Source organism: Panulirus ornatus, chromosome 2 (assembly GCF_036320965.1).
Source record: "Panulirus ornatus isolate Po-2019 chromosome 2, ASM3632096v1, whole genome shotgun sequence".
In the NCBI taxonomy this organism is placed as follows: Eukaryota; Metazoa; Arthropoda; class Malacostraca; order Decapoda; family Palinuridae; genus Panulirus; species Panulirus ornatus.
The window spans coordinates 21249121-21275971 of record NC_092225.1 but is presented as its reverse complement, the minus strand read 5'-3'; the positions used below and the strand labels follow the sequence as shown (position 1 = coordinate 21275971).

Sequence of the window (26851 nt, the reverse complement as noted above, 5' to 3'; positions counted from 1 at the left end):
AGCTCGGCCAGGGGCCAGGCTCCTGCTGCGCTTTTCTTCGTCGGTCAGCGATGGAGGCCCCGGTCCCGCAGGATTAGGTAACCATCACAGCCTGGCTGGCCTGGTTACACACTACAGATGGTCCCCAAGGTCTTCTTGTACTATTGCCCTCGTACATTCCGTACTGCTTCTGTTGGCTGAAGGCAATGTGTTGAACAGTCTTGGGCCCCCAATGTGGGCTGTGTTATTCTTTTACAGAGTCTGTCGCAATTTCTCATTTCAATGATAACCTTCCAGGAATTTTTAAGTGTACTCTAGACAGTACGACATCCTCAGAGATTCCAGTCGTTCCAAGTAGTTCCGATCTCTGGCAATGTCAATGCGGACTGCTGAAAGGTCTTTGCATACCTCGTAACTCGTCAGTTTTCTTCTGCCATTAAGGTGACGTTAGCACACAGCAGTATTCTATCCGAAAGAAAATCAACGCCTTAAAAGAGCGTCATCACTGACTCTTCCTCTCTAGTCTTGAAAAAAAATAATCCAGCTCAGCATGCATGTCCCTGGAAGACACAACTGTTGCACTGCTGTGCTGGCTGAAGGAACGGTCATCAGACACCGATACTTCACGGTGCTTTACACTGTTCTTTCGAAATACATTGGTGTAAGTTCCTCAACGGTACGTTGTAATGCTGTTTATTTTCTTCCTTCCCCACACCGGGGCAGCTGGAACTTTCCAACATCAATTATCATGCCTTTATAAGGGATAACAGGAAGTCTGGGGTTATATCCAGCTCCACCATCTCTTGTCTTCTAACGACGACATTTCCAAACTTATTCTCGTACCGTCAGGAAAAGACATGAAACAACTTCTCTGGGTAATTTAGACCTTTAACTTTCAAGGTGTTGGAAGTTGCCTGATTTACAGCAACGACCTGTGATCTGTCAATTAAAAAGTTGTATAGGAATCGTCGAGTATATTTTTTCTTTAAGAAGTCCTGAGGTAGAGTGTACGGACATGTTCTCAATGGCCTTAAGCGTGGTGACGAGATCCATTTACGAAAAAGAGGTTCGAGTCGTTCATCTTTCAGGTGGTTCGTGGCTCAGTGAACACTGGTTCATCCTGCTTGTCTGGCATCTCCTCAGTCATATATCCTAGGGGCTGTTATGCCTGTATGGGCTCTCTTCTGTTCTTCGTGGGCCTATAGCATTTCTGCGACTCACACGATTCACTTTCTGCGCACGAATAGGAATATTATGGGTTCCTCCCAGACTTCAGTGATGGTCCTTTCTTCTTCTTCTATCCGGGTGTGGTAATCAACACCCTTCCCACACCTCACGCCCTCCATACCCACACACACACAACACACACACACACACACCATTACTTACAATGGACAGTGGTGCAAGGAGAGGACAACGCCGAGGTAAAACGGTGAGGAAATACGGAGGCGAAGAATTATAAGAAGGAAAAGGTGGAGCAGAAAAACCGCTGGGAAGAACAGAAATGTGAGGGCAGGGACGACAGCAAGGGAGAAGGGGTGACAAAATATGAGAGGAGGCAGCAAATACGCAAAAATAGCAAGAAGGGAACAACACACGGGCTGGGGAGTTAGTGCAACGCCTCCTTCCCGTGTTCTCATGGAGGGCACGACAAATCGTTCTATGTGCCTATCACAACAACATGACACAAATGACAATATATTGATGCACTCCACTCGATAGTGATATATATATATATATATATATATATATATATATATATATATATATATATATATATATATATATAGGTATGTAGGTATGTAGGTATGTATATTTGCGTGTGTGGACGTATGTATATACATGTGTATGGGGGGGGGTTGGGCCATTTCTTTCGTCTGTTTCCTTGCGCTACCTCGCAAACGCGGGAGACAGCGACAAAGTATAATAAAAAAAAAAAAAAATATATATATATATATATATATATATATATATATATATATATATATATATATGAGTAGAGTAGGTTGCAAAACACTTCTGATCTGGTGTCCAATTGGTTCCACGAAAATATTGGGCATTCTCTCACCAAAGTATAACATTACACCTTCCCAAAAGAAGAAAGATAAAGGTGCAACGAGCCACGGTAATAAAGTAACGGTGCCTTTCACCCGAGAATATTGGTGCCTTTGGTCACCACAATACAAAGGGGTATCTAATAAGTACATCCAACACAGCACATCTGGCCTTATCAAGACCTTACGAAGAGATGCGCTGTATGCAGATCATCTAATTAACCCATGATTCTACTGGGTAGAAACACAGAGAACCATAATACCGTAAACCCAGTGCGATGTTTGGAATGACGGTGAGTGAAATGACTAGGTCAAGCAGACACGACTGTGACGGGCGTCCTGCTCTCCTCGGCACTGCTCGCAACCCAACCACCTGGCTTTGTCTCCCACCGTCACACCTCTCGTAAGCTAAGCAGTACTCCCTTAACGTACTGAGAATGGTAGTTTTCGACCCTTGGGTATGACTGCCTGGCATTTGACCTGATCCATCAGAGTAAGGTCGAGGATCAGGCCCCATCATATCCAAGGGTCGTGCCCTTGTGCTTAAGGGACTACCGCTGTGCTCAGGGCAGTATAATGCCCAAGTCCTGTTAAGGTGTCCAGACATGAGCAAGCTACCTTGTCTCAGGCAGTCCACAAGGACTCCAGTAATGGATCTTTCTTCAGCTGGACACAGTTTACTTCGCCACCTACCTAAGACAAACTACTACTGTGACAATCTCCATCCACGTCGACACGGGTCACCTGCCTGGAAGCTATATATATATAACTGAAGGCACGCCACTGAAATCACCGGACTCCTCCCTAGCTGGCAGGAAGTTGACTTCAAGCAGAGAGTCCCTTGTCAGTGTATATATTTGTATATATACTGCCTTACAGCCAATGTTCTAACGCCCACCAGGGTGTACGGGGGCCATTGCTACTTTAATGAGGTCGGTGAGATAAGGCAGCACCCATCATTAAGGACCTCTGTTACCCGCCAGGACTCGAGTAAAACATCAAGACCTTAGAAAGCGACCAGACCACCAGCCAGCCATCCCAGGTCCAGGTGGCTCCGGTTGAATCTATCAATATCTTTCTTGATTGTTGACCGGAGGGGCCGGGTTGTCAGAACTGAAGAATTTATGAGGAGTCTGTTGGACGGTGGTCCGGTGTGGGGTGAGGAGGTGGGAGTCAGGAAAGAAAAGAGGGAAAGTAGGAGGACAACAGACGAGAGGCCTCCACCCAGGTGCTACACTGTCATTCACTCAGTGATGGCTAAGCGGACCAGTATGACTGTTGTGGACCGTCAGTGTGACAGGTGGCACAGGACTGTGGACGCACCAGTCAATCACCCACGCCACTGTTCTCGTTCCTATATGGCCTGGCTGCACCCACAAGGACGAATGATAACGGACAGTGACTGGTACACTAAACCTTCAAGGTAAGTGACACATGTCGCTACTGATCACACCGGCACTTATTAGTCAAATATCAAGAGATGATTACATCACCCACGCGGACAAGCGGGTTTCGGGGGGTTAGGTACGTTCATCTAACACGAGGAAACTTTCATTCATAAACTAGAACGCTGTGCAAACCACCACCGACCACCACGGAGGTGCAACAGTATTATCTACCCGGGTATTTCCAGAGCACCGTCGTCACCTGCAGCATCAACAGGAGGGGAGTGATTGATCGTGGTGCTTGGCCAGAAGCCCCGCCCTCACAACACCTGTGCTATAACTGCCACATACAGGCCCCTCCAGTGGACCCTCCTCCCGATGCTGTGGACGATATCATCACACAAGGACCAGAGCCGTCCACCGGATACCACCACCACCACCCACACACCACCATGACTTCTCCTTCCTCAGAGCAATGTTTGCCCTGCAGCTCGACCCTCCTCCTCCAGCCCCTGCCTCTCTCTCTCTCTCTCTCTCTCTCTCTCTCTCTCTCTCTCTCTCTCTCTCTCTCTCTCTCTCTCTCTCTCTCTGCCCCAGTAAGCAGCCGCCGCCGCCACCACAACAGGTTCTCTAGGGGGTCGTGTAAGATTCTGCGGCCAGATGTACACATCCCCGGAATGTGTAATGTCTTCATGCTTATCAGCAGGTACAGCCGCACACCTGGCGCTACACAGGACAATCACCGCCCGCTATCTGGGCTACTGTCACCACATCTCCACCATCAAGACGTCACCGTCAATGCGAGTAATATGTCACGATGTGGACGCTGCCTGGCTACGTGCGGCGAATTCCATCCCGACTTGAGACGACCCACACATACCTACACAAGTGCTCGCACATACACAAAAGGGAGCATAGTATACCATTATGCAACCCAAGGGACCCTTTTTAACGAAGCTCCTGCATCTTTGAAGCTACGCCTCGGGTGGGAGGTGGGGAAGGAGGAAGCGCCGCCGACCTGGTGTAATACACACACGCACAGTGTGCCTCTCCACCAGGCAACAACCTCCAGCGATGTACAGCGTACAACTTCACCTGGTCATGACTCACAAGGGTGAGTGCTGGACTATGGCTCCTCAAACTAAGGCATCAGAGTGAAGGCAAGTCTTGGCCCGGAGCCAGTGTCGTGTATGGCCTCCACCGGCGAGCCGCCCCGACAGTCTCTCTCTCTCTCTCTCTCTCTCTCTCTCTCTCTCTCTCTCTCTCTCTCTCTCTCTCTCTCTACACCGTCGCTACATTCACATTCACTTAACCCCTTGAACACGGGTATGGTGGCCAACACACTCTAGGGTCTTACCGTCGTGCCCAGGGGGTCATACTTGGTACTCAGGCGTTGTATCTTTCTGCTCATGGAATTACGCTTCTCCATCTAATTTTCCTTTTTTTTTTCATCTGGATATTCCGTGGAAGATATTCCCGTATGTCCCGACTTGTCTTGGGCCGTAATAAGCAAGCAGAGGTAAAGCTTGACATAATCATAACCTCTCAGCTACGCACTTCATCACGACCATGTCATTCTGCAACCGGCCACTAAGACATCTACCACCGACCGAGTTCCCACCGTGAAACCCCACGACAGTGACTCCACGGGCTAAGCTCCCCGTGCAGACAGGGCCTTCCTCACTACGTACAGGGCCACAGTAAACGTACAGGATGATACTTCGGCGCGACACAGAGGGATGGGCGAGTCAACGCGGCGCAACTCAAGTGACATATGGCAGGAGGGGGGATCATGTGTTACTGCAAGATTATTACGGCATCTAAGATCCTCCATACGCTCTCTGGGAAGCTTACGTACTGACGGGTGATGACACAGAGGTGTATGAGGGAGGCCTCCGTTCAGGCTGTGTCCGGGTCACAACAGGTGTGGCTAGGTAAAGCAGGGCAATCACACAGACCAAGTCAGTCCAGGTTTGGCCAGGTAGAGGACGCCAACCTTAATAGACCTGGTTAATACAGGTACAGGGGATCGACCATACAGGCCAGGTCAATGGAGGTCTGGCCAGGTTAGTACAGGTGGAAAGGGGCCAACCATACAGACCAGGTCTGGCCAGGTAGTGTCGGCCAGACCATATATATACCAGGTCAGTACAGGTAGTGGGGGGACCAACCACATGTACCATACAGACCAGGTCGGGCCAGGTACTGGAGGCCAACCATACAGGTCAGGTCAGTCGACGTAAAAGCGCTGCCTCTGCTAATAAAAACTACCAGAGTGGATTCAGCTGAGGAACCGGCCATGACCCATCCGCTCCCCCGTGCCGTCTGGCGTGGACGATAAACGTTCAAGTTTCTTGATAATCATTCCTCCTTATGAGATGTGTTCGTGATGGGGGCACGCCGTCGCAACACGACAGAACCGCCGGCTGGCCCGAGTCTCTCCGACCGTATACCCACAATACGGACGGGATTGTGGATGTCTTATGTAAAGTATTAGATAACAGCTTCCGAGAGACTGTACCAGACGAGGTCACCTGCAACAAGGCAAGTTGTGGTGCGGTGTGCAGCGTACACCATCCTGGTACACCAGTTACCCCCTCATGGCAGGCTTGGGCGAACCTCCTGGGAGACACCACACATCAGCGAACGGTAAGCATGAACGTATGACATCATTATCAATACCTGTAACTATTCTGCCACTGTCTACGGTGATTATTTAACACGTCTACACCAGGTGTGTCATCGCTACTATCTACCATGTCTACACCCGGTGTCATATACTTATCATACTCTCACAGGTCTACATCAGGTGTGTCGTCTACACCAGGTGTGTCATCGCTACTATCTACCATGTCTACACCCGGTGTCATATACTTATCATACTCTCACAGGTCTACATCAGGTGTGTCGTCTACACCAGGTGTGTCATCGCTACTACCTACCATGTCTACACCAGGTGTCATATACTTATCATACTCTCACAGGTCTACATCAGGTGTGTCGTCTACACCAGGTGTGTCATCGCTACTGTCTACCATGCCTACACCAGGTGTCATATACTTATCATACTCTCACAGGTCTACATCAGGTGTGTCGTCTACACCAGGTGTGTCATCGCTACTGTCTACCATGTCTACACCAGGTGTCATATACTTATACTCTCAAGTCTACATCAGGTGTGTCGTCTACACCAGGTGTGTCATCGCTACTGTCTACCATGCCTACACCAGGTGTCATATACTTATCATACTCTCACAAGTCTACATCAGGTGTGTCGTCTACACCAGGTGTCATACACTGGTCACGGTCTAACACACCTACACCAGGTGCGTCAAGTGTCCTGACCCCAGTAAGGTAGACCATATGTCATATTGTGTCGGGTCCAGGCAGCAGCAGCAGCAGCAGTAGGAGGAGGAGGAGGTAGCGTTACCGCAACACAACACGGGCCTGGCCTGACCTGGGGTAGTCTCAACACCTCACCACCAACCAGGTCACACACACACACACACACACACACACGCCACCAACACTAACACGGCGGCGTAACGCGGCACGAGTTCCACGGTGCCCATCAAGTCAACTGCTCAGTCTACAACGCCAATGGTCTACGTTCATGACGTGACCGGAGGCTGTGACGCTTATCCAGGGGTCGGAGGCTCAACACAGGTCACCAAGCTCACTACAGACCCTGCTGTTGTACTGGGGAGGGGGCGGAAATCATCAACAGGAGTCACGCTGCCAACCCCCAGCATCCAGCACTACCCTCCAACCATGTCAAACAAACAGCTATTCGCAAGCCTCCAACGCCACCTAACAAGGACTGCTGAATATGATATGAACCTACAGAGGAGACCTACGGGAGGCTCTATCTACATACGACTAACCAAGATGATTACGTGGATAACTCTTAAGAGAGAGAGAGAGAGAGAGAGAGAGAGAGAGAGAGAGAGAGAGAGAGAGAGAGAGAGAGAGAGTCAACGATGACTCTCTACTGCGAGCGCTCTCTCCCTCCCGGGGTAGGTGAAAGAAAATGGATGAAGCGATGGTCGTGGAGGAGAAGGGAGACACAACTAAAGAACTCACGGTATCTTGACAACTGTCCTCGTTTTCTACATCTCTTATTCTTCATTACTTTTTCTTACATGATACTTATCATCTTACTTGATAAGGTTATAGTGTCTCATCTGATAAGGTTATACTGTCTTACGTATACGATGATAAGGTGACAGGTCATATTTCTCCATAAGAAAATGTACATAATCTCGAACCTTACGGTAAACTGATGGATGTTCTATAATCCTTAAATCCCTTGAGCGTGACGGTTACGATCAATCCCTATGACGGTCCGCCCTATGACCTGACCTGACAGCCTGAGGTCAAACCCTACAGCACCACACGCTAGGGTCGCACAGCGGTGCTGGGGGTGTGTGAAACATCTCGATATACTAAAGCAATTAGCAGGATACATTACCGGTAGGGTTACCACACTTCCCTCACCTGGCTTAATGAATTAACAACACTTGTACCTCACAGGCTCGGTAACACGCTCGTTACGACACATTAACCACATATGAATATAATCATACCTAATGAACATTACGGTGTTTGAAAGAGGGAATATCAGCATAAATTAGAAACACATTGTTCGTGTTTAAAAACCATGATTCATTAAAGTACGCTGTACGAGTGGCGTGATACTGACGTGATACCTGTGAATTAAACCTTAATTACCGACAATGTAAGAGTCTACCAACAATGAATACGGAGCCTGTTCCAAACCTAAGGTAATGGCATACGTACTCTTCAATCCACCTTATCAATTTATTTTTCTCAAAGCGAAATCCTCGATGCATTATTCTGTGTGCGTAAGTATTTGCTGTCAAAGACGTGGAAGATACGACGCCGCCTTTGATGTAGGGAATTCGCTTGACTCTTATTATCAAATAATGCGTTACAAACTCCTGCGTCAGAGTGATGAATACATTAGTCTCGCTCACAAATTAATAACCAGTTTTCTTTCACTCCGCACCGTCAAAGAAAATGGTAACCTGACGCGGGATATTGACTAGTCCAAGACAAAAATTGATCGTGGAGCGCGTGGCGTGGCTGACACATGACAACCCATGATGGTAAAGGAGACCGACCACACACACTATGCTATCCCACTATCACATGATGCAACACTGGCTCAACGACTGGCGTTCATTTGTCATGATTACTTCCCCGCGCTCTCTTTACCCTTGTCCTCTCTCTCTCTCTCTCTCTCTCTCTCTCTCTCTCTCTCTCTCTCTCTCTCTCTCTCTCTCTCTGGTTGGCAGCCACCGCCCAGGGAGGTACATTACTGGTACTACCCATACGTGTGTATAGGAAAGGGGGCGAGGAGGGAGGGGTTTCACCTGTGCTGGCCTGTGCAGTGAGCCAGTACTTCAGTGGCTGTCTTTTTTTTCTTTCAGCTCGGCCCACACGTGGGCTGCTGCCTCTCACTCCACAAACGTGACCTCTCCCTGCCACACGCGTCACCCGTGACGATGCGTAACCCGAAAAAAAAGAAAAGAATCGTTCTTATTAATCCAAGATTTTCCAGCGGCCACCACCAGCCAGCCCTGCCTTTCGACCCATCCCTGGTCGTGTATGAGTATTTCTGCGCCTTACCCCACACCCCTTGATCCAGTTTTCCTTGCTATGTACTTTCCTCCCCTCCTCGATACACATTCTATACCAACACAATGGTGAAACACACACACACACACACATACACACACACACACACACACACACACAACACACACACACACACACACACACACATATATATATACATATATATATATATATATATATATATATATATATATATATATATATATATATATATATATATATATATAAAACGTTGGAGGCTCCAGTCCCGGACAAAAGTCCACATCATGGCTGGGCCTTAATTGAAATATAAAGAGGTTAATGAAAGGGAAAATGAAGACGAGGTAAAGCATTTACGAATTTTGGAGGAAGTTGAAAAAAAAAAAACTTTTTCTTAAAATAAAGTGCCAGGCCATAGTTACTGGGGGAAAAAACATAGGGGAAGGGGGAGGTGGGGGTAGAGAGTTCCAATGACCACAGAGTAATCGTATGACGCAGTAGCTTGCCGAGTATTGCGTTGCCAGGCTACTGGTGGGTGAAAAAAAAAAAAGGAGTAATACCTATACAAGCAGGGAAAGTGAACCAACACTGCGGGGTACGGAGGATAACACAGAAAAGAACGAGTGGTTCACGAATATGCTGTTAGCCACAAGAAAAATGATATTCACATACTCAGGCATGCAGAGAAAATGACAAAAGTAGGTTTGATATATATATATATATATATATATATATATATATATATATATATATATATATATATATATATATATATATATATATAATGATGTTTTAAAGCTTAGAAATAATCTAGAAGTGAGAAAAATGATAACGAAGGGAAGACTATAAAAGATATCACCAGAACTTGGACAAAGAGGTACAAAAATCTTCATCCCAGGTACGAACATCCCTGACGCAGCACTGGGAGAGATGTGAGGCAGAGAAATGAATTATGATCCGGAACTGTACATATACACACATATGAACACAGACAGAGAACATAACAGTCGAGGACTAAGACACAGCAACTAAAATCAAGATAATCATCAACACTGAGGAATACGTCATCGTTCTGACACTGGCCGCGAAGACGACACGCTCTCACAGATAAAGAAATACGTTCGAGGAATTTCCCGAGTAATCACGAGTGAGGGATGTGTGCCTGGGGTAAAGAGAAGAGGCCAGCGCAAGGAACTAAGGCAGGGGAGTATGTCCGTATGTCGCCCCCGAGAGATCGGTTTGTTCAAGGACTGACCAATACACCACCTAACGGACTGAAAAATAACTCACTGGATCGTCACAAACACGTCCAAGGACTCGAGAGGTATGTATCTCTCCTGTGACTCAGTTATACACCTGGTCGCGGATGTGTCCCAAGGGCAGAGACAAGTTGACGGGACATAACAAAAGAACACTTCCTCTGGACGAGGAAATACGCGCACTCACTGATGACAAATACATTAACCCGAGATATGTTGTCACACGTAGCCAACATGGCCATGGACGACGAATTATCTTATATAATACTATACTGTAATGCTCTGGTGTCTTGGAGAAGCGACTGGGACAAGGTAGGTCGGTTACTGCCATGAGCCAGTACAGCCTCACTTCGAAATCCCAGGTCCGTGGTTGGTGTTACTCCCCCCCTGCTACTTTACCACATCCGATGCGTCCTTAGAAAATCACAAGACCCCGAGAACACTTGGTTTACACGTTGGTTTCCTGCAGAGGTCCACCCAGATGAGTCACACAGGGAGGCACTGTTGTCATTCTGTGGCTGAACACCCCAGCTCAAGTGTCAGGCCGTCGAGACCTTGAACACGATGGTACCACCTTTAAGCAGGACATTCCCCCTGGGTATGATGACCTGACCCACAAGAGCCATGTCATCACGCCCACAGGGGGGTATTGCCGGGCTCAAGGTGTCAACAGTTTTTATGGTGAGGGGCTCCAGCCACGGACAAAAGTCCACATCAAGGCCGGGCCTTTAATTGAAATACAGAGAGAATTATGAAACGGAAAAAAATTGAGATACATTTATGAATATATTTTCCTAGACTGTCGAGTGGAGGGACGGACGGGTTTTTTTTTTTTTTTTTTATCACGAAGGCTTCTGAGGGAAGGCTGTTGCGAGGAAGAGAGCTTCGGGCTGGCTGTCAATCAATCACACAGTCACCATCGTGTGGATAACATCGATCTGGCATACTACATGAGGCCGCTGCCTTAAACCGTGGCATCACTCACTAATATTTACACTGCGCCCTTCGTCTACCTACGTAGCATTTCAGAGGAGGTCCTCCCAGGTCACCCAGACATCGCGTAAAGTAGCGCAACAACGTGTACTTGCGACAAAGTGGGAAACGAAGTGAATTTAAGAACGGACCAGCATCAGTAGAGTGTTGGTGCAGTATGCCTACATATGCGAGACTTCAGCCATCCTACTGACTGGAACATACGTTCAAAAAATTGTTTCGAGTCATTCTACTGTAGACAGAAATATATAACTGAAATCTAGCATTACATGTGTGTCGATTAGATCCTTCCAGAATCCAAAGAATTATCAACAAGTGCAATTTCTGAGCTATTCCACGACCCGACTCCTGCCTTTGATCACCCGACCCCTTGCCTTTGGTCACCCGACCCTTGCCTATGTTGTCACATTTCTTCCTTGACCTTCCCGCCTGACCCTCGCCTGACGAGGTCATGCGCCTACCATGTCATATCCAGTTATACGACTGTAAAACCAAAGTTTTTCATTATCTGTGAATACCTAAAGATGTGAATGATCATGAAAGGGGCCCAGATCTCTTGAGTTTCATTTTCCCTGAGGCTACCGGCACATTCCAGAATCACACGTGTTCTTTCCATTGCATATGTTCGGACATAATAATGCCATTCCACTCTGCATCAAAATTATCCGTCTCTTCTCGTGTGTTGCCATAACCAAACTGCGTCCATTATTAACCAAGGTGATATTTATAACCAGTTGGGAAGCACGATTACACACATAATCACTCCAATGTAGTACATCATTCAACGCAATCCGTCACTGTCACGGGAATATCCCCCCATCGCCGGTGGACAAAATGATTTGGGGTAATCTCAGTCCTACGAGTGAACGATGGTAGTGATGGCCGGGCATGGTGTCCAGGCCGGGTCATAATCTCGAACCCACTACCATACCTGACCTATAGCCTCAACACATATGATATTACACCTACGTTTTCTTTTGTGGAATACCATGATGGGTATACTTAGAAAACACTTGAATACTTTATGTACACAAATTTCTGTCCCTTAAGAGTCAGGAAGGTGGGTCTGGGACCAAGCTGCTAGGTCCCCTAACTGGTCTGCCAGGCCAAATGGAGGTGGTAATTAACCTGCGGGGAAGGATACACAAGTGGGAGCTTATCCTGAAGGTGTAAGGAGTGAGGGGTAAGGACACCAAATGGTACATTACGTATCCTATAATCACCATGGAGGTGTTGAGGCGAGGCAGCCTAACGTGCCGGCAGTTTTCATTAGTTTCTTGCAATTACGGCAAACGGCCCACCTTCCGTTGGTACTACCTGCCTCACTCCTCCACCTCTCTCGCTCAATATTGAACTGGTGGTGTGGGACAAAGTCCTCCAGTTCTTTCATGGAAATATTGGGCTGCACTCGTGTCTTTCATCCAACACAACCGTACATCTAGTTCTGGTTCCCAGCAGTTCTGGTTCTCAGCAGTTCTGGTTCCCGTTAATTCTAGTTCCAGGTAGTTCTGAGTCCCAGTGCCTCCAGTTCTCAACAGTTCTTGTTCCTGGTACATTTGGTGCTCGTTCCTGATGGTCCCCCAGTATTCCTGGTTCCCAGTTCTTCCTGGCATTTCCGGTTCCCCCTTACTTCTGGTTCATGACTGGTCCGGTAAAACCCGTGAACGATTTATGTATATTCTCAAACTCGGCAGTATCTCCAGTCTGCTGAAGCACCGTAAGGATAGACCACACGACTGGTATCGTGTGAGGAGGGTGTCACTACTGGTTTATCCTCTGTGGTTTATAACAACACATCCACCGTCGATAGAGGCTGTCTTCTTCCCCCCCAAGCAGATAAAACGTAAATGGACAAGATCACTACTACGTGTCTTACACTCTTGTCTACGATACGTCTGGGTTTTGCGGTCTTGCCTAATCTCGCTATACCAATTTCCTGCAGTGTGGTGTCTGAGATACTCCTTGTTCAAGAAGCTGACGCTGTCATTGGCTCACAAGGCAGAATTGTGAGTCTATATCTACTGGTATCTCGTACACACACGGTGTTCAACATGGGAGATTTCTTGCTTTTTTTTTTTTTTTTTTTTGGCAGTGTCTGCAGCTGACGATATCAAGCTGTGGCTGGAATAAAGCAGATAAGGTTGGACAAGCGAAGGTGCAACCTCTGGAACGCCTTCCACACCATCATGTGATGATGTTGCTGCTGCTCCTAGCTACTGGTTACATCTTCTAGGAGGACTGGTCTCCTTTGTCACAGGTAATGCTGGTCTACGCCTGCAGTCTTCAAACTCTCTGCAATGACGAGCGAGTTCAGGTTTGCTCGAGAAGCGATGCTCAGCGTCCTTGTAACGGGTACTGCCTAACTCTCCCTCATGATGCTGATTCGAGAGTCTGATCTTTGATCTTCGTGTGTATGTACTGTGTACTCTATACAATTTCCTACAAGTGTATGACTAACGCCCGATGTGTGTGTGTGGGTCCCGGGAGAAACACTGTTCATGTTAAGGTTCGTCACGCGAAGTCACCCACCTCCACGATGTCCCTGCCTGGATGGACATCCAACCCCTCCTTGATCTTAAACACTTGCTTGTACTTTTACGTCACCTTTGAAAGTCCATCTGCTATTATGCAAAGGTTCCACACTGATATTACTAGTCTGATATTCTTTATGATTTTGCTTCTCCAGAAATGTACTTCAGGATCTGTCACATAAATAACTATGACCTACCTCACCATCACCTGCTGGCTGTGCCACACGGTCTCTTTTATGTACTTCCAACATCAAGTATTTTCTACCTGACGTTGGGAAAGTTGTCATCGTTCACAGAGGCCAGCCAGCAACTCCCCTGGAGGCACCACTTAATGCTCCTGTGGCCACCTCGTCTTGTAAACAGACTCGATTGAGCAATGCACAGCCATTCCTCCACATGAAAGTGTGTGTGTGTGTGTGTGTGTGTGTGTGTGTGTGTGTGTGTGTGTGTGTGTGTGTGTGTGTGGAAATGACTACACTACACAACGTTCTGTTCAAGAAACACACAAAAAAAAAAAAAAAAAACGCAACTTGCAGCAAAAACATGTGCACCAACCATTCTCTGAGCATCGAGATAATCAATACGAAATTTACGACACTGAAAGTTAGGGCGACACGTGCTGATTCCTCCGTACAGACATTACCAAGAGTTGAACACCGGCTACTGTGGGTGCTGTGTGTGTGTGGCATGGCGAGGTTTACTCCCTCTGTACAGCCAACATACACACAGCCCCAGTGCGTCGTCTGCCGCACAGACACGAGCGACCAGAAATTCATATTCACCGAGGCAGCGGCGGTGGTGTAGTGTGTCAGGAGCGACACGCGGCAAGCTTTCGTCAAGCGGCGGTGAGGTAACAAGTTAATGATTGACCACGCGCAGCCTGCGGCACCTGAGATAAAAACCAGTGTGTACCTGTTGGAGGGACGCCATTCCCCCACCACTCGGCAGTGACGCGCAATTACTGGGTTCACAAAACATTATCAGTTGTTGCTGCCATCAAGATGGAAGAGGAGGAGGAGGAGGAGGAGGCGGCGTGAGCTCCTGCCTCACACTCGCCGGTGATTTTATCTCAGGCACACACACACACACACACACACACACACTCCTCCCCACCACCAGCACCACCACCCGCTCCCCAACGCCATCATTTCGGGGCGTGCCTGTGCAACGGAATGGCCGGAAGTTCATTCGTCATCCTGTAAATCACTTTCCCTAGCACCGTGAGAAACTTTCCACGCCGTGACACCAACGGGAAACAATGCACGGCGATGGAAATAACTTTTGAGGGATACGTGTACACGTACGAGGTTTCCCGTATGTATGAATATCACACGTTTCACGTAACTACCCCGAGTACACACATATTAACCCATTACTCCATATCCCAGAGGAGTGTGTATATCCGTACATAACTACCACGTATGTTCCCATTACTGTATACATCCCCACAAGTGACTTTGTTCCCTACGCAAAAATTCTACTCATTTTTCCGTTCTTCCCTTATGTTCCTCCCCTTCCTCATTAAAACCTTTGAATGCAACCATGAAAGAATCCAATAGGCTTTAGGCCCCAGTTTTCGGTAGGAGGAGCAAAAACCTCTTTAATCCCGCCTTTCTCTGCTGCCAACGAGAGGGAGGGCTCAGGCGGTATCAGTAACGGTCCCTCTCACGGCTCTTCCTTCTCTAAAAGCCTTTCTTTTTTTTTTTCTTTTCTTCTCCTTTTTCTTCTTTTTCGATTCATTTCATCAACATTCGCAGTCTTTCTACAAACCTTTCACCAGCTGAACACTCTCTGGCTAGTATCTCTCCTGGTATCTTTTCTACGATTCAAATCGCAATCAAGTAGTAGTGATCTCAGTAAATCCCTTTATATCTCTAACCTTCACACACGATTTCTATTCACTGAAGGTCTTCATATTTGAACGTCATCAAGCTTAAGAACCGTCTCCTACCTACCACTGGTTCTTCCCCCCCCTGTTTCGCTGACTGCCCTCACTCCACCACAAACGTTATGAACTCATTTGACCACCTACAATTCATGCCGGGAGTCCGTGCCATCCTCTCACCGTACGCCGTACAGAATGTTTGAAATCCTTCCACGCAGAAGGCGGTGGTCGGGTTGGAGCTTTCATTCTTGATGATCTGTAGTAAATTACCTGACCCTCCTGACCACATTCCACACCGTCACGACCACTCCCTCAACACTTTGGATCTCTCTTTTTTTTTCATCTCAGAACATCATGCTACACTTAACATAATTTCGCCTCTAATTGGTTTATCTGATAACACATGACTCTTGACTAAGTGCTTCACCTCCTCCAGCTGCCCCACCTACACATAAACACTGGCATTTCAACAGCGCAGACTGCACTAACATGGGAATATTCTTATTTGACCTTACACAGGAGGATTACTGCCTCTCCCTAGGTGATGACTCTACCACTGGTGACCGTGTATCGTAAGTTCCTATTTGTGGGGATGGACGCCCTCTCTTCCTCCAAGACTACCACTTCCTCTATGGTTCAACCATTCTTGTCCTGTTCTTCCTACGATTACCATTCGCATTTCACCTCTGCCCGAAATCAACGGCAAACATTTCACGCTCGAAGGCAAATCATTTTGTTTACCCAACAAACTCTCCAATCCTCTTCCACCGACCGGTCTTTCTGGTCTTTAAGCTGAAAGCATTTTTAACACCTTCGGTCGCACTACCTTTCCTTTTGCTTTTCTATTCAGATGACAGCGCAGCTCTCTCTCTCCCGATAACAAAGCAACTCTTTCTGGCACCAACTGTGTTTCCTCTAACTTCCTGTCGCATGTCTTCCTAATCCTATGCCTGAACCAGACGACCGCATGCCTCATCCCCGGCACACTCGGAAACCAGCCATATTACCCACATCCTCTCTATAATCTACCCCCCCCCCCCCATGCGTATATATATATATATATATATATATATATATATATATATATATATATATATATATATATATATATATATATATATATAACTCCCTTCAGGTTGGTTTTTCCTCTCTAAATATAACCTGCAGGGTGAGTACGGACGTATCTTCCGTCACTCCTCAATACAAAGGAAGGCAGCTTGTGATCGTATGGTGGCTGCAACACCCAAAGCACCATCAGGACTAGTGCGACCATGAACATCATAGCCTCTGTACGACCCAGTGGTCTGCTGCTGTTTGGATTCCCCTGTTTTCCCTCGTACTTCCTGTTTGACTTCCTCTGTATTCCCACGTACCGTCTATGCTTTACAACTCTCCAGCAAAACAATGTATTACTGAGCTGATGAGTACCAAATCAGGTGAAGCAACGTAATCCTAGTTATTTTTCTCGATAGCTTCAATCCTCTTCCCACACACAAGACAACAAGGTATGCCACGACATGCTGGTGTAGACACGGTGTGGTGTTCTCTCTCTCTATATATATATGCCGTCATGTCGGTGTCTCTAATGAAACGTGCGCAATAAAGTTCCCCCTACAAGTCCTACCCTATAAAGAAAAAAAAAGAAGAAAAGGACGAATAATAAAAAATGCACGTCTGTGTGTGTGTGTGTGTAATTACTTATTTGTACTGTACGTGGAGGGAGTTTTACACGCCTGGGGAGCCCCATTCTTTGAACAATATCTTCTATCATAACACAATTTCTAAACTTCTATAAGAGGGAGGAAGTTCTACACTCGCAGGGAAGCCAGTCTCTTGAATTTTCTCTATCATACTAACTTCTTACAACTTCCTCTATGCCGTCCACAATCATAACCCCATCATCTGGTTTATTCCCCTCATCCTCTGCTCTTACCCTGTCAACGAAATTCTTTAAATTCGTCCTAAAAGTTTATGGTTTGGCTTCTTGCCGTGCCCCCTCCTTGTTCTATTTCTGCATCTTCCGTAGATCAGTTCACTGACGATATCAACAAGGAGGTTTAGGATCTCAGAGGTTGTGATCAGGTCACCCCTTGCTTTTCTCTTTCCCATGTAATGCAGGTCTCTTATTTCAGACACCATCTTTGCTGGTCTCCTCTATGTCCTGTGTATTAATCATCTGTGCTTCTTTAACTGCGGCGACCTAACTGCGGTGCCTGCGTCCGTCCGTCTGTGTCCTGAGGTGACGGAGTCTTAACCCAGAGGTTCAGGGGGGGGGATGCGGGAGGCAGAATCGTTCGTTCCAATTAAATTCGCGCTGTCCAGGGCCGTGTGTACCTTCTCCGATTCCAAACGCTCGGTGATTTCCCTTCTCCAGCATTCATCTTGCCGAACACATCAAAGCGCCAGCGATGATATATTCTGGCACTGCTCCACCACCTTCTTTGTGATGTGTGTGTGTGTGTGTGTGTGGGGCTATGATGAGGGTTTTTTAAAAACCCTCTCCCGAACCCGACGATGCCTCTATCCCAGGCTCTTCCTTCACAGAGGTCCGGTTTTCTTTTACTCGTGTCACCGGAAATAATCTAACACACTTCCAGGTTCTGCGTCGTGGAGGCTCGTGTCTGGTGATACTTCCTCAACCGTCTGGCTGGCTGACCTGAGGTGTTAAAGTAAGGCTCTCTCTCCTGGCGGGACCAGAACCTCCGTGTGTCCACAGCTGACAAAAGACCATCACCCGGACTGTCTTCACCATAACAACTGTTTACAAGGATATATATATATATATATATACGTAACTCGTAATGATTTTCCCATCAATTGCACCACTGTTTCTTGTCGGCCGACCACCGACTTTACCCCGTACTACCGTCCTCTGCCGTGGTCCACAACCCAAGAGAAACGGTTGGGTCATTCTCTCTCTCTCTCTCTCTCTCTCTCTCTCTCTCTCTCTCTCTCTCTCTCTCTCTCGCTACAGCAGCCAGGCAATCTCCGGCACATCTCTGTTTCAGCCGTCATCTTGCATCTCCGGTACACTACAGCACAGAGGACATGTCACATCACCTATAACTAATCCCCAGTGTATAATGTCAGTTCAAGGTTCAACACCAACGCTCAGTCTCGTTGTGTTGAAACAGCTTACGCAACTGGACGTCCGTTACGTTTTCATGAACGCTGGACTGGCCACACATCGTTTACCTTCGTTTGCACTCTTGTCAGGTTGTGATCCTAGCGACACGATCTACAGAGACCACTGCTCCTCAGCTAGGGACCACTGTCTGGTCCTAGTACCACAGTCTACTGACCGTGGCACTCAGCAAGGCACCACTGCCTGGTCCTCGGACTCTGTTCTACAGACCATGGTACCTGGCAAACCACCACCTGTCTGCTCCTACGACCATGGCGTAATAACCCCTCGGTATGGTTTCAATAACCATACTGACTTATAACCCCTCTGTATAAGTCAGTGAAGTGTCCCAATGCTGTTCATACAGCCCCAAGTCCCATTAGGGACGGTACAGCTTCTACGAAAGATACCCTTCGCCTTGATATTATATACATATCATTCAGAAGACAAGGCCGCAGAAATGAGAGCAATGACTTACGTGTAAGTCTGCGTGTTTCCTTCTCAATATCTACTTTCTCTTCCCTACTGGGTGCGTCTGAGGGACAATATCAGTTCCTGGGGAGAAAAGTGAGTGTTCGGGGGGTGTTTGTGTAAGTACCGCCCGCCGACTATGTCATCTGTATGCAGATGTCCCGGTTATAGTGGCGGGTGTGGGAGGCGCGCCACCCACCCGCACACTTGACGAAAGGGGGGGGGGGGGATGTTTTGTGACGACAGACTCACCAAGTGGGTGTCCGCCCACGACGCTCGTCCGTCGCCATGACCCGCTGTTATCACATACCGTTGCCGCTCGGTTCTACTGTGGGGGGTTGGAGTCGCCTCCAGCTGCCAAGGGATCTGTCTTCTCAGTGATGAACCATCCTAACTCAACAAGTGTGTTCCACAACCTCATTAAATACCCGTCATCTTCACAACCACCTCAAATACCCGTCATCTTCACAACCACCTCAAATACGTCATCTTCACAACCACTTCAAATACCTGTCACCTTCACAACCACCTCAAATACCCGTCATCTTCACAACAACCTCAAATACCCGTCATATTCACAACCACTTCACATACCCGTCATCTTCACAACCACCCCAAATACCTGTCATCCTCACAACCACCTCAAATACCTGTCATCTTCACAACCACCCCAAATACCTGTCACCCTCACAACCACCTCAAATACCTGTCATCTTCACAACCACCTCAAATACCTGCCATCAATTCTAAAACAAAATCTGGTCATGTGTGAGGCAACACCCATGAATTATTAAACAAAACATTGTGAAGCGGATTTTCGAAAGATTTACTCTCATCCAAGTTGTATTACATCTGGAGGACTTGTGGTATTTACCTGCTTGCTTCTCCATGCGGGGGATACTCAGGCAATATTTTTCAAGTTAATAATAATAATAATAATAATAATAATAATAATAATAATAATAATAATAATGTTTTTATGACTAACGACAACACGTAACTTTGATGTCACTTACCAAACGTTCATTTTTAATGAACGCCCACTAAACATGTTTACCCCCAGTCTCCAGGGGTTGAGGGTACGGGGGAGGTGGCATCCTGCACGAACTCTTACCGTGACATAATCCGAGGTGGCCCGGGCCACGGTTCTGACCACGGTACGACTCCACGATCCTTGACCACGACAGTGCCATGGGCATAACCTATCTGGCCTACTGAGCCAGATAGATCATGCCATTCATCCCGTGATCAAAGATTGTCAAGGGACTGATAATTAGCTTTATCTTACACGATAACGGGCCAAATAATAATTTTCGAACATGGTGTGCGTCTTGATCTATCGTCAGCTTCGTGTGTCATTCCCTGAAATGATAACTAGGCGGGGTGCATGGCGACTTGATGCCAGGCTACCTGCATCCTCCCTGCTGGCCTGTCACTGGGGGGACAGGGTCTCTCCCGCCCCTTCCTCCACACGTTTCCTCTACAAGAGGACATATAGGAAAAACGTCGGTGAAGTCTACATGGAATACATATTACTAATAAGTATCTACGTGAATGTCATCACGGTTGAACACTTACGCCTGTGGCAGCGGATCGCCGCCCACTGCACATCCAAAGAGCCAAAACCCTTGGGACGTCGTAAACAAATGCTACACTACAATAGCCAACTCAAGACCTTCAGTGTCAGTCGATCAGAAATAAGAGGATAAGTAGGGAGGAGAAGACGTCAGGAGAGGACCGGGTGATGGCTAAGATCGGCTGCTGTGAGGAGGTGAATGGGCAGGCAGGGGATACGACACGGAGTGTGGTGAGGACAGGTGTGGGTCAAGCACCATGGGAAGAGGAGGAGGAGGAGGAGAATTGTAGCGTGTGGGCAGGAGAGCCAGGGAAGGTGATGGTGTGTGGTGTGGGGGGGAAGAGAATGCCTTGCATCAAGGACATGATCGATAGAGATTCATGAGACCTGGGAAGTACACCAGGCTGAGCCACGGATCATGTGTTCGGTGTCATGAGGGCTCGGTGTCTGACACATACCCGTTAGGTTCTGGAAAAGCGTGCGTGGCAGGACACCTGCTCCAGCGGAGGTCGGGACCTACGGTGTGTGAGAGGGATGTGCGGGGAGTGTGTGGGACGATGGCTGAGGGAGTGCGATGCAGGATGAGTGTGTGGGACGCTGGGTGAGGAAGTGGGATGCATAGGGATTGTGTGGGACGCTGGCTTAGTGAGTGGGATGCAGGGTGAGTGTGTGGGGCGATGGCTGAGGAAGTGGGATGCACTGCAAGTGTGTGGGACACTGGCGGAGTGAGTGGGATGCAGGGTGAGTGTGTGGGGCGATGGTTGAGAAAGTGGGACGTACTGTAAGTGTGTGGGACACTGACTGAGGAAGTGGGATGCAGCAGTGTGAGTGCGTGTGGGACGATGGCTGAGTGAGTGGGACTCCGGGTGAGTGTGTGGGACTCCGGGTGAGTAAGAGGACAGACCAGGTCTAAGATAAAGACCAGACACACACCATGAACCAACCAACGTGTTGACACAGTACAATCGTCCAGTGTTGGTGTACTCTACCTCCCGCCAGGACTGCTGCTCCCGCCGGCGGTGTCACCTCGATGAAGGGACCTACCTGGTAAGTCGAGCTCGGCGCGGGGTTGTTGCCTGGGCGGCTGCCTGAGGAGGGCCAGGGGCACGAGGCCCTCATGGTCGTGGGCGTGCGACAGCCTGACATAAGCCCAGTCCGCCGGGTCGCGGGTGTGGGCGTGGGCTGGGGGCAGCTCGAGCACCTCCACCTGCTGACCCCGGGTCACGCTCAGCTCCCCAGCACCAGACCCGCACCAGTCCTCCAGCACCCACGTCACCTCGCCACCTCCCTGCAACAATAACAATAACAACATGATAATAAACATCCCAAATGTCACACAGTTGTAATTACCTGTGTGATAAGAGACTGTAAAAGAGACACACACACACACACACACACACACACACACACACACACATCGTTCCGAGGAACGGGTTATCATGCAGCAGCAAAACAACGACATAATGACTGAAAACATTGGTGCAAATTATCCACATGGCAGCGAGTGTAGCCTTACAGTTGACACACTTCCCACACATCACGGCCACACTAGGGAGTTACCACCACCTGGCCACCAGCCAGTACACACTGCCTTAACCTATGCTTGAACCATCTCCCTGTGTCTTGACGCGTAAAGTAAAATCATCTAACATGTTGCAGCCCACCCGTGCTGGTCGTCGGGCCGTCACAAGCTCTGTCCCGCTGCTGGGGCCGTCAGTGGGTTCGTCTGCAGCCATGACCATATGCCACAGCTGCCCCACACGACCTTAGTCCAACACCAAACATTTGGTGTGATATTTGGGTCGAGGGCGTGTGTTCGTGGCATTCACCACTGCACCATCTTCATCTCTTACTGTGCTCACTATACATGAACATGGCTCCCTAGAACTGTCCTGGTATGAATAACGCTACACCAATGTTATATGTTCATCAATGTTCATCATGACTACATCTCATAATTACTGTAGGTGATGCAGGTTCACCACTGGTGCTCATCTTCATAAAAAGTGTACTAAGTTGCACACACACACACACACACACACACACACATGGTACAAAAATGACTGAGGGCATGGTTAACGCAAACACCAATCATATATTCAAAAAGTTATATGACATTCGAAAATGTTCAACAGACGGGTCCCCACCTCCACCTCCTCCTCCCCATATAGCGCAAACAGGCAATTACAGCACCACACTTTACGACCCGATGGACGTGGATGGCTCCCTCCCTAAGCGTTGAGGGAGCCCTATAGAGGGGACTCCAAAGGCAGGAAGATGAGCTAACATACAGCGTTAAATATGTAACACAATGCCAATGATCTCTCGTGCCACCAGCAATGCAGTCACCAGCGTCTCCACACTCCTGCGCCACAGGACTGTTTCTCGTGATAACATGCACCATAATGGTACACGCCACCTGTGGTCCACAGGGCCCACCACGGCTGCCGGCACACACACACACCTGTGGCCCACCACGGCTGCCGGCCCACACACACACCTGTGGCCCACCACGGCTGTCGGCCCACCTACCTTTGACCCACCACAGCTGCCGGCCCACACACACACCTGTGGCCCACCATGGCTGCCGGCCCACCCACCTGTGGCCCACCACGGGCTGCCGGCCCACCCACGTATTCATCTTACCCTTTAGGATAAACAGATACGCGGGTACCCAGCGTAAGCTGCTTTTTTTCCATCTTTCGTTATCTGTGTATGTTAACGAGGACGCTCATTAACATACGCCTTACTCCAGAACCGCGTAATCCATAGGACTTTATATATATATATATATATATATATATATATATATATATATATATATATATATATATATATATATATATATATATATTCTTTCTTTCATACTATTCGCCATTTCCCGCATTAGCGAGGTAGCGTTATATATATATATATATATATATATATATATATATATATATATATATATATATATATATATAGAGAGAGAGAGAGAGAGAGAGAGAGAGAGAGAGAGAGAGAGTGAAAACCTATGACTCTCATCATTCATGAACGGCAGAACCCTAGCAGTTCAGACGCCCACCTTCCACGGGTCTAATGCAAAGGCAAAAAACCAAAATAACTCAACACACGAGGCATTTTGTGGATAAGGTTTCCCCAGTGAAGAAAAAGGAAAATAATAATAATCTCTTGATTACGAAAACCTCGCCATTTAAAAAGTCATTTCATATCCAACTATACGGCACGAGAGGCCAATGTGGGCCGTTAATCCCCGACCTACGACCCACGCAGTCTAGGGTCATCGTGTGTGCGTAGTGTAGCAACATCAATATAGAGGATCCTATAGCAGGAAGTCGGAGTGAATCTTCTTATATATCTTTCATAGTATTGGCGTATGGTACACTGACCTGTGGCGTACCTGGCCTGTGGCGTACCTGGCCAGTGGCATACCTGGCCTGTGGCGCACCTGACCTGTGGTGCACCTGTCCTGTGACGCACCTGGCCTGTGGTGCACCTGGCCTGTGGTGCACCTGGCCTGTGGCGCACCTGGCCTGTGGCGCACCTGGCCTGTGGTGCACCTGGCCTGTGGCGCACCTGGCCTGTGGCGCACCTGGCTTGTGGCGCACCTGGCCTGTGGCGCACCTGGCCTGTGGTGCACCTGGCCTGTGGTGCACCTGGCCTGTGGTGCACCTGGCTTGTGGCGTACCTGGCCTGTGGTGTACCTGGCCTGTGGTGCACCTGGCCTGTGGCGCACCTGGCCTGTGGTGTACCTGGCCTGTGGTGTACCTGGCCTGTGGTGCACCTGGCCTGTGGTGCACCTGGCTTGTGGCGTACCTGACCTGTGGTGCACCTGGCCTGTGGTGCACCTGGCCTGTGGTGCACCTGGCCTGTGGTGCATCTGGCCTGTGGTGCACCTGGCCTGTGGTGCACCTGGCTTGTGGCGTACCTGGCCTGTGGTGTACCTGGCCTGTGGTGCACCTGGCCTGTGGCGCACCTGGCCTGTGGCGCACCTGGCCTGTGGTGCACCTGGCCTGTGGTGCACCTGTCCTGTACTATCTCTAATATCAGCATGAACGTCAGCAGCAGCTGTGCTGTGGCTACGGGGCTAACGTGACATCAAGAGTACGTACGATCACACGACGCTGTCATCTCATGTTGTCCTTCACTGCTGGCAGAGACCAACGGGGGGGGGGTTCTCAATACCGTGGATCGGTGACGACCCAAACTCAATAGGGAGACAGACACACACACACACACACTCTCACCAGTGGGATCTGACACAACGTTATCAGTTACAGACCCAATATTCAATAACCACAGGATACTTATCTTCCAAGGGGAAAAAGTAATGGAAATATATCTGATGAAAACACAAGAGCGGAATTTTCCCGCTCAGTTCAAACATTTCTTTTCCCAGGAAATACCATGTTTGTGTGGGTGACCTGGGATGAAATGCGGCATTTCAACAATGCACGAATCTAAACCGGGGGAAAAAAAATACTATTCCACAGTGATAAACAAAAATAATACACATAATTCTTCTCAGATATAACAGTATTTCTGCTGCTAGACAGGACTGTGATTCTGCTGCCCAAAAGAATGCTGTTTCTGCTGCCACACGCGACGGGGTTTCTGCTGCCACGCAGGACGATGTCTCTAGTTGCCACAAAGGACTGTGATTCTGCTGCCCAAAAAGAAAGGCGTTTCTGCTGCCACGCAGGACAGTAATTCTGTTGCCACAAAGGACAGCGATTCTGCTGCCCAAAGAATGCTCTTTCTGCCGCCACACTGAACGTTGTTTCTGCTACCACAAGGGAGGGTGGCCGCCCTGTACCGCCCTGGCCGCCAGCCCTACCCTCACCCAACTGGAAAAAAAGAGGAGGCCATATATGCCAGCCCTCACTCCCCCTAAGTACTGAAAAAGGTTTGACAACTTTTCCTTTAGGAGAAAAAAAAAAAAACACACACACACAAAAACAAACTCTGAAACGTAAATATTAGTGTTTTACAAACAAACTCTGAGGTTCCCATAAAAGTTAACACAGTATTTTCCAGGAACGTCAAGAAACATTCGTCCTGTCTTACATACTTCTGTTATTACACATTTCAGCCCCAGCAAAGTCTCACAGATATTTCCACGCCAAACCTGAGTCAAATTCGTATCACAGTAAGCACCTGAGAGGCTGGCTCCCTCCCTCACCAGGAGAGGCGGCTTGATTCCCACATGGGCTGTAGCCTAGCTGAGTCCGTGGCGTGGGTAAGTTATACATATATATACATACATATTGTGTAAAGTCCGTGACTTCAATACTTACAGAAAAAAAAAATACAGGATAGGCAAAAAAAAACAAAAAAACATTTACTTTTGCTGCTTACGCAAGAGCTGAGCTGTACTGTTGCGTAGGTGGATTGGACGAGAAGACCACTGTGTACCATGCAGTGGCAAGGCGTCCAACCCAACCACCTGTCCGTTACGGCTCCTGTCATCTTGTGTCACCTATTATGATCCACGATAAAACAGACAGTAACATCTGTCATGTTCTACTCGACCTGACGGTCGCATTCTGGCCACAACGTGGGTGTTAGCTAGCTGATATATATATATATATATATATATATATATATATATATATATATATATATATATATATATATATATATATATATATATATATCCCGCAGACAGCTCAACAGACAGACCCTGTAGAAGCCGGTCAGACAGACACCTGGAGACAGCTTAAGAGACAGAACCCGGGGATGTCCTACCCCAGACAGGCCCTGGAAAGAGCCTAACAGATACACCCCAGAGACAGCTAAACCGACAGACCCCATACAGCCCAGCACAGACAGACCCCATACAGCCCAGCAAAGAGAGACCCCAGAGCTAGCCCGGCACAGACAGACCCTATACAGCCCAGCACAAACAGACCCCATACAGCCCGGCACAAACAGACCCCATGCAGCCCAGCAAA

The 26851-nt window shown here is 48.1% G+C and overlaps 1 protein-coding gene across 6 annotated transcripts in view; it reads right to left on the bottom strand.

The window, feature by feature from the left end:
* Positions 1-26851, bottom strand: part of trio (trio Rho guanine nucleotide exchange factor) — a 630725-nt gene that overhangs the window by 295082 nt on the left and 308792 nt on the right. For all 6 annotated transcript variants that reach the window (XM_071671150.1, XM_071671126.1, XM_071671117.1 and 3 more), the window contains one exon: positions 21942-22185. In XM_071671150.1, coding sequence (XP_071527251.1) covers positions 21942-22185 — 244 coding nt within the window. The remainder of the gene's footprint in view (positions 1-21941; positions 22186-26851) is intronic.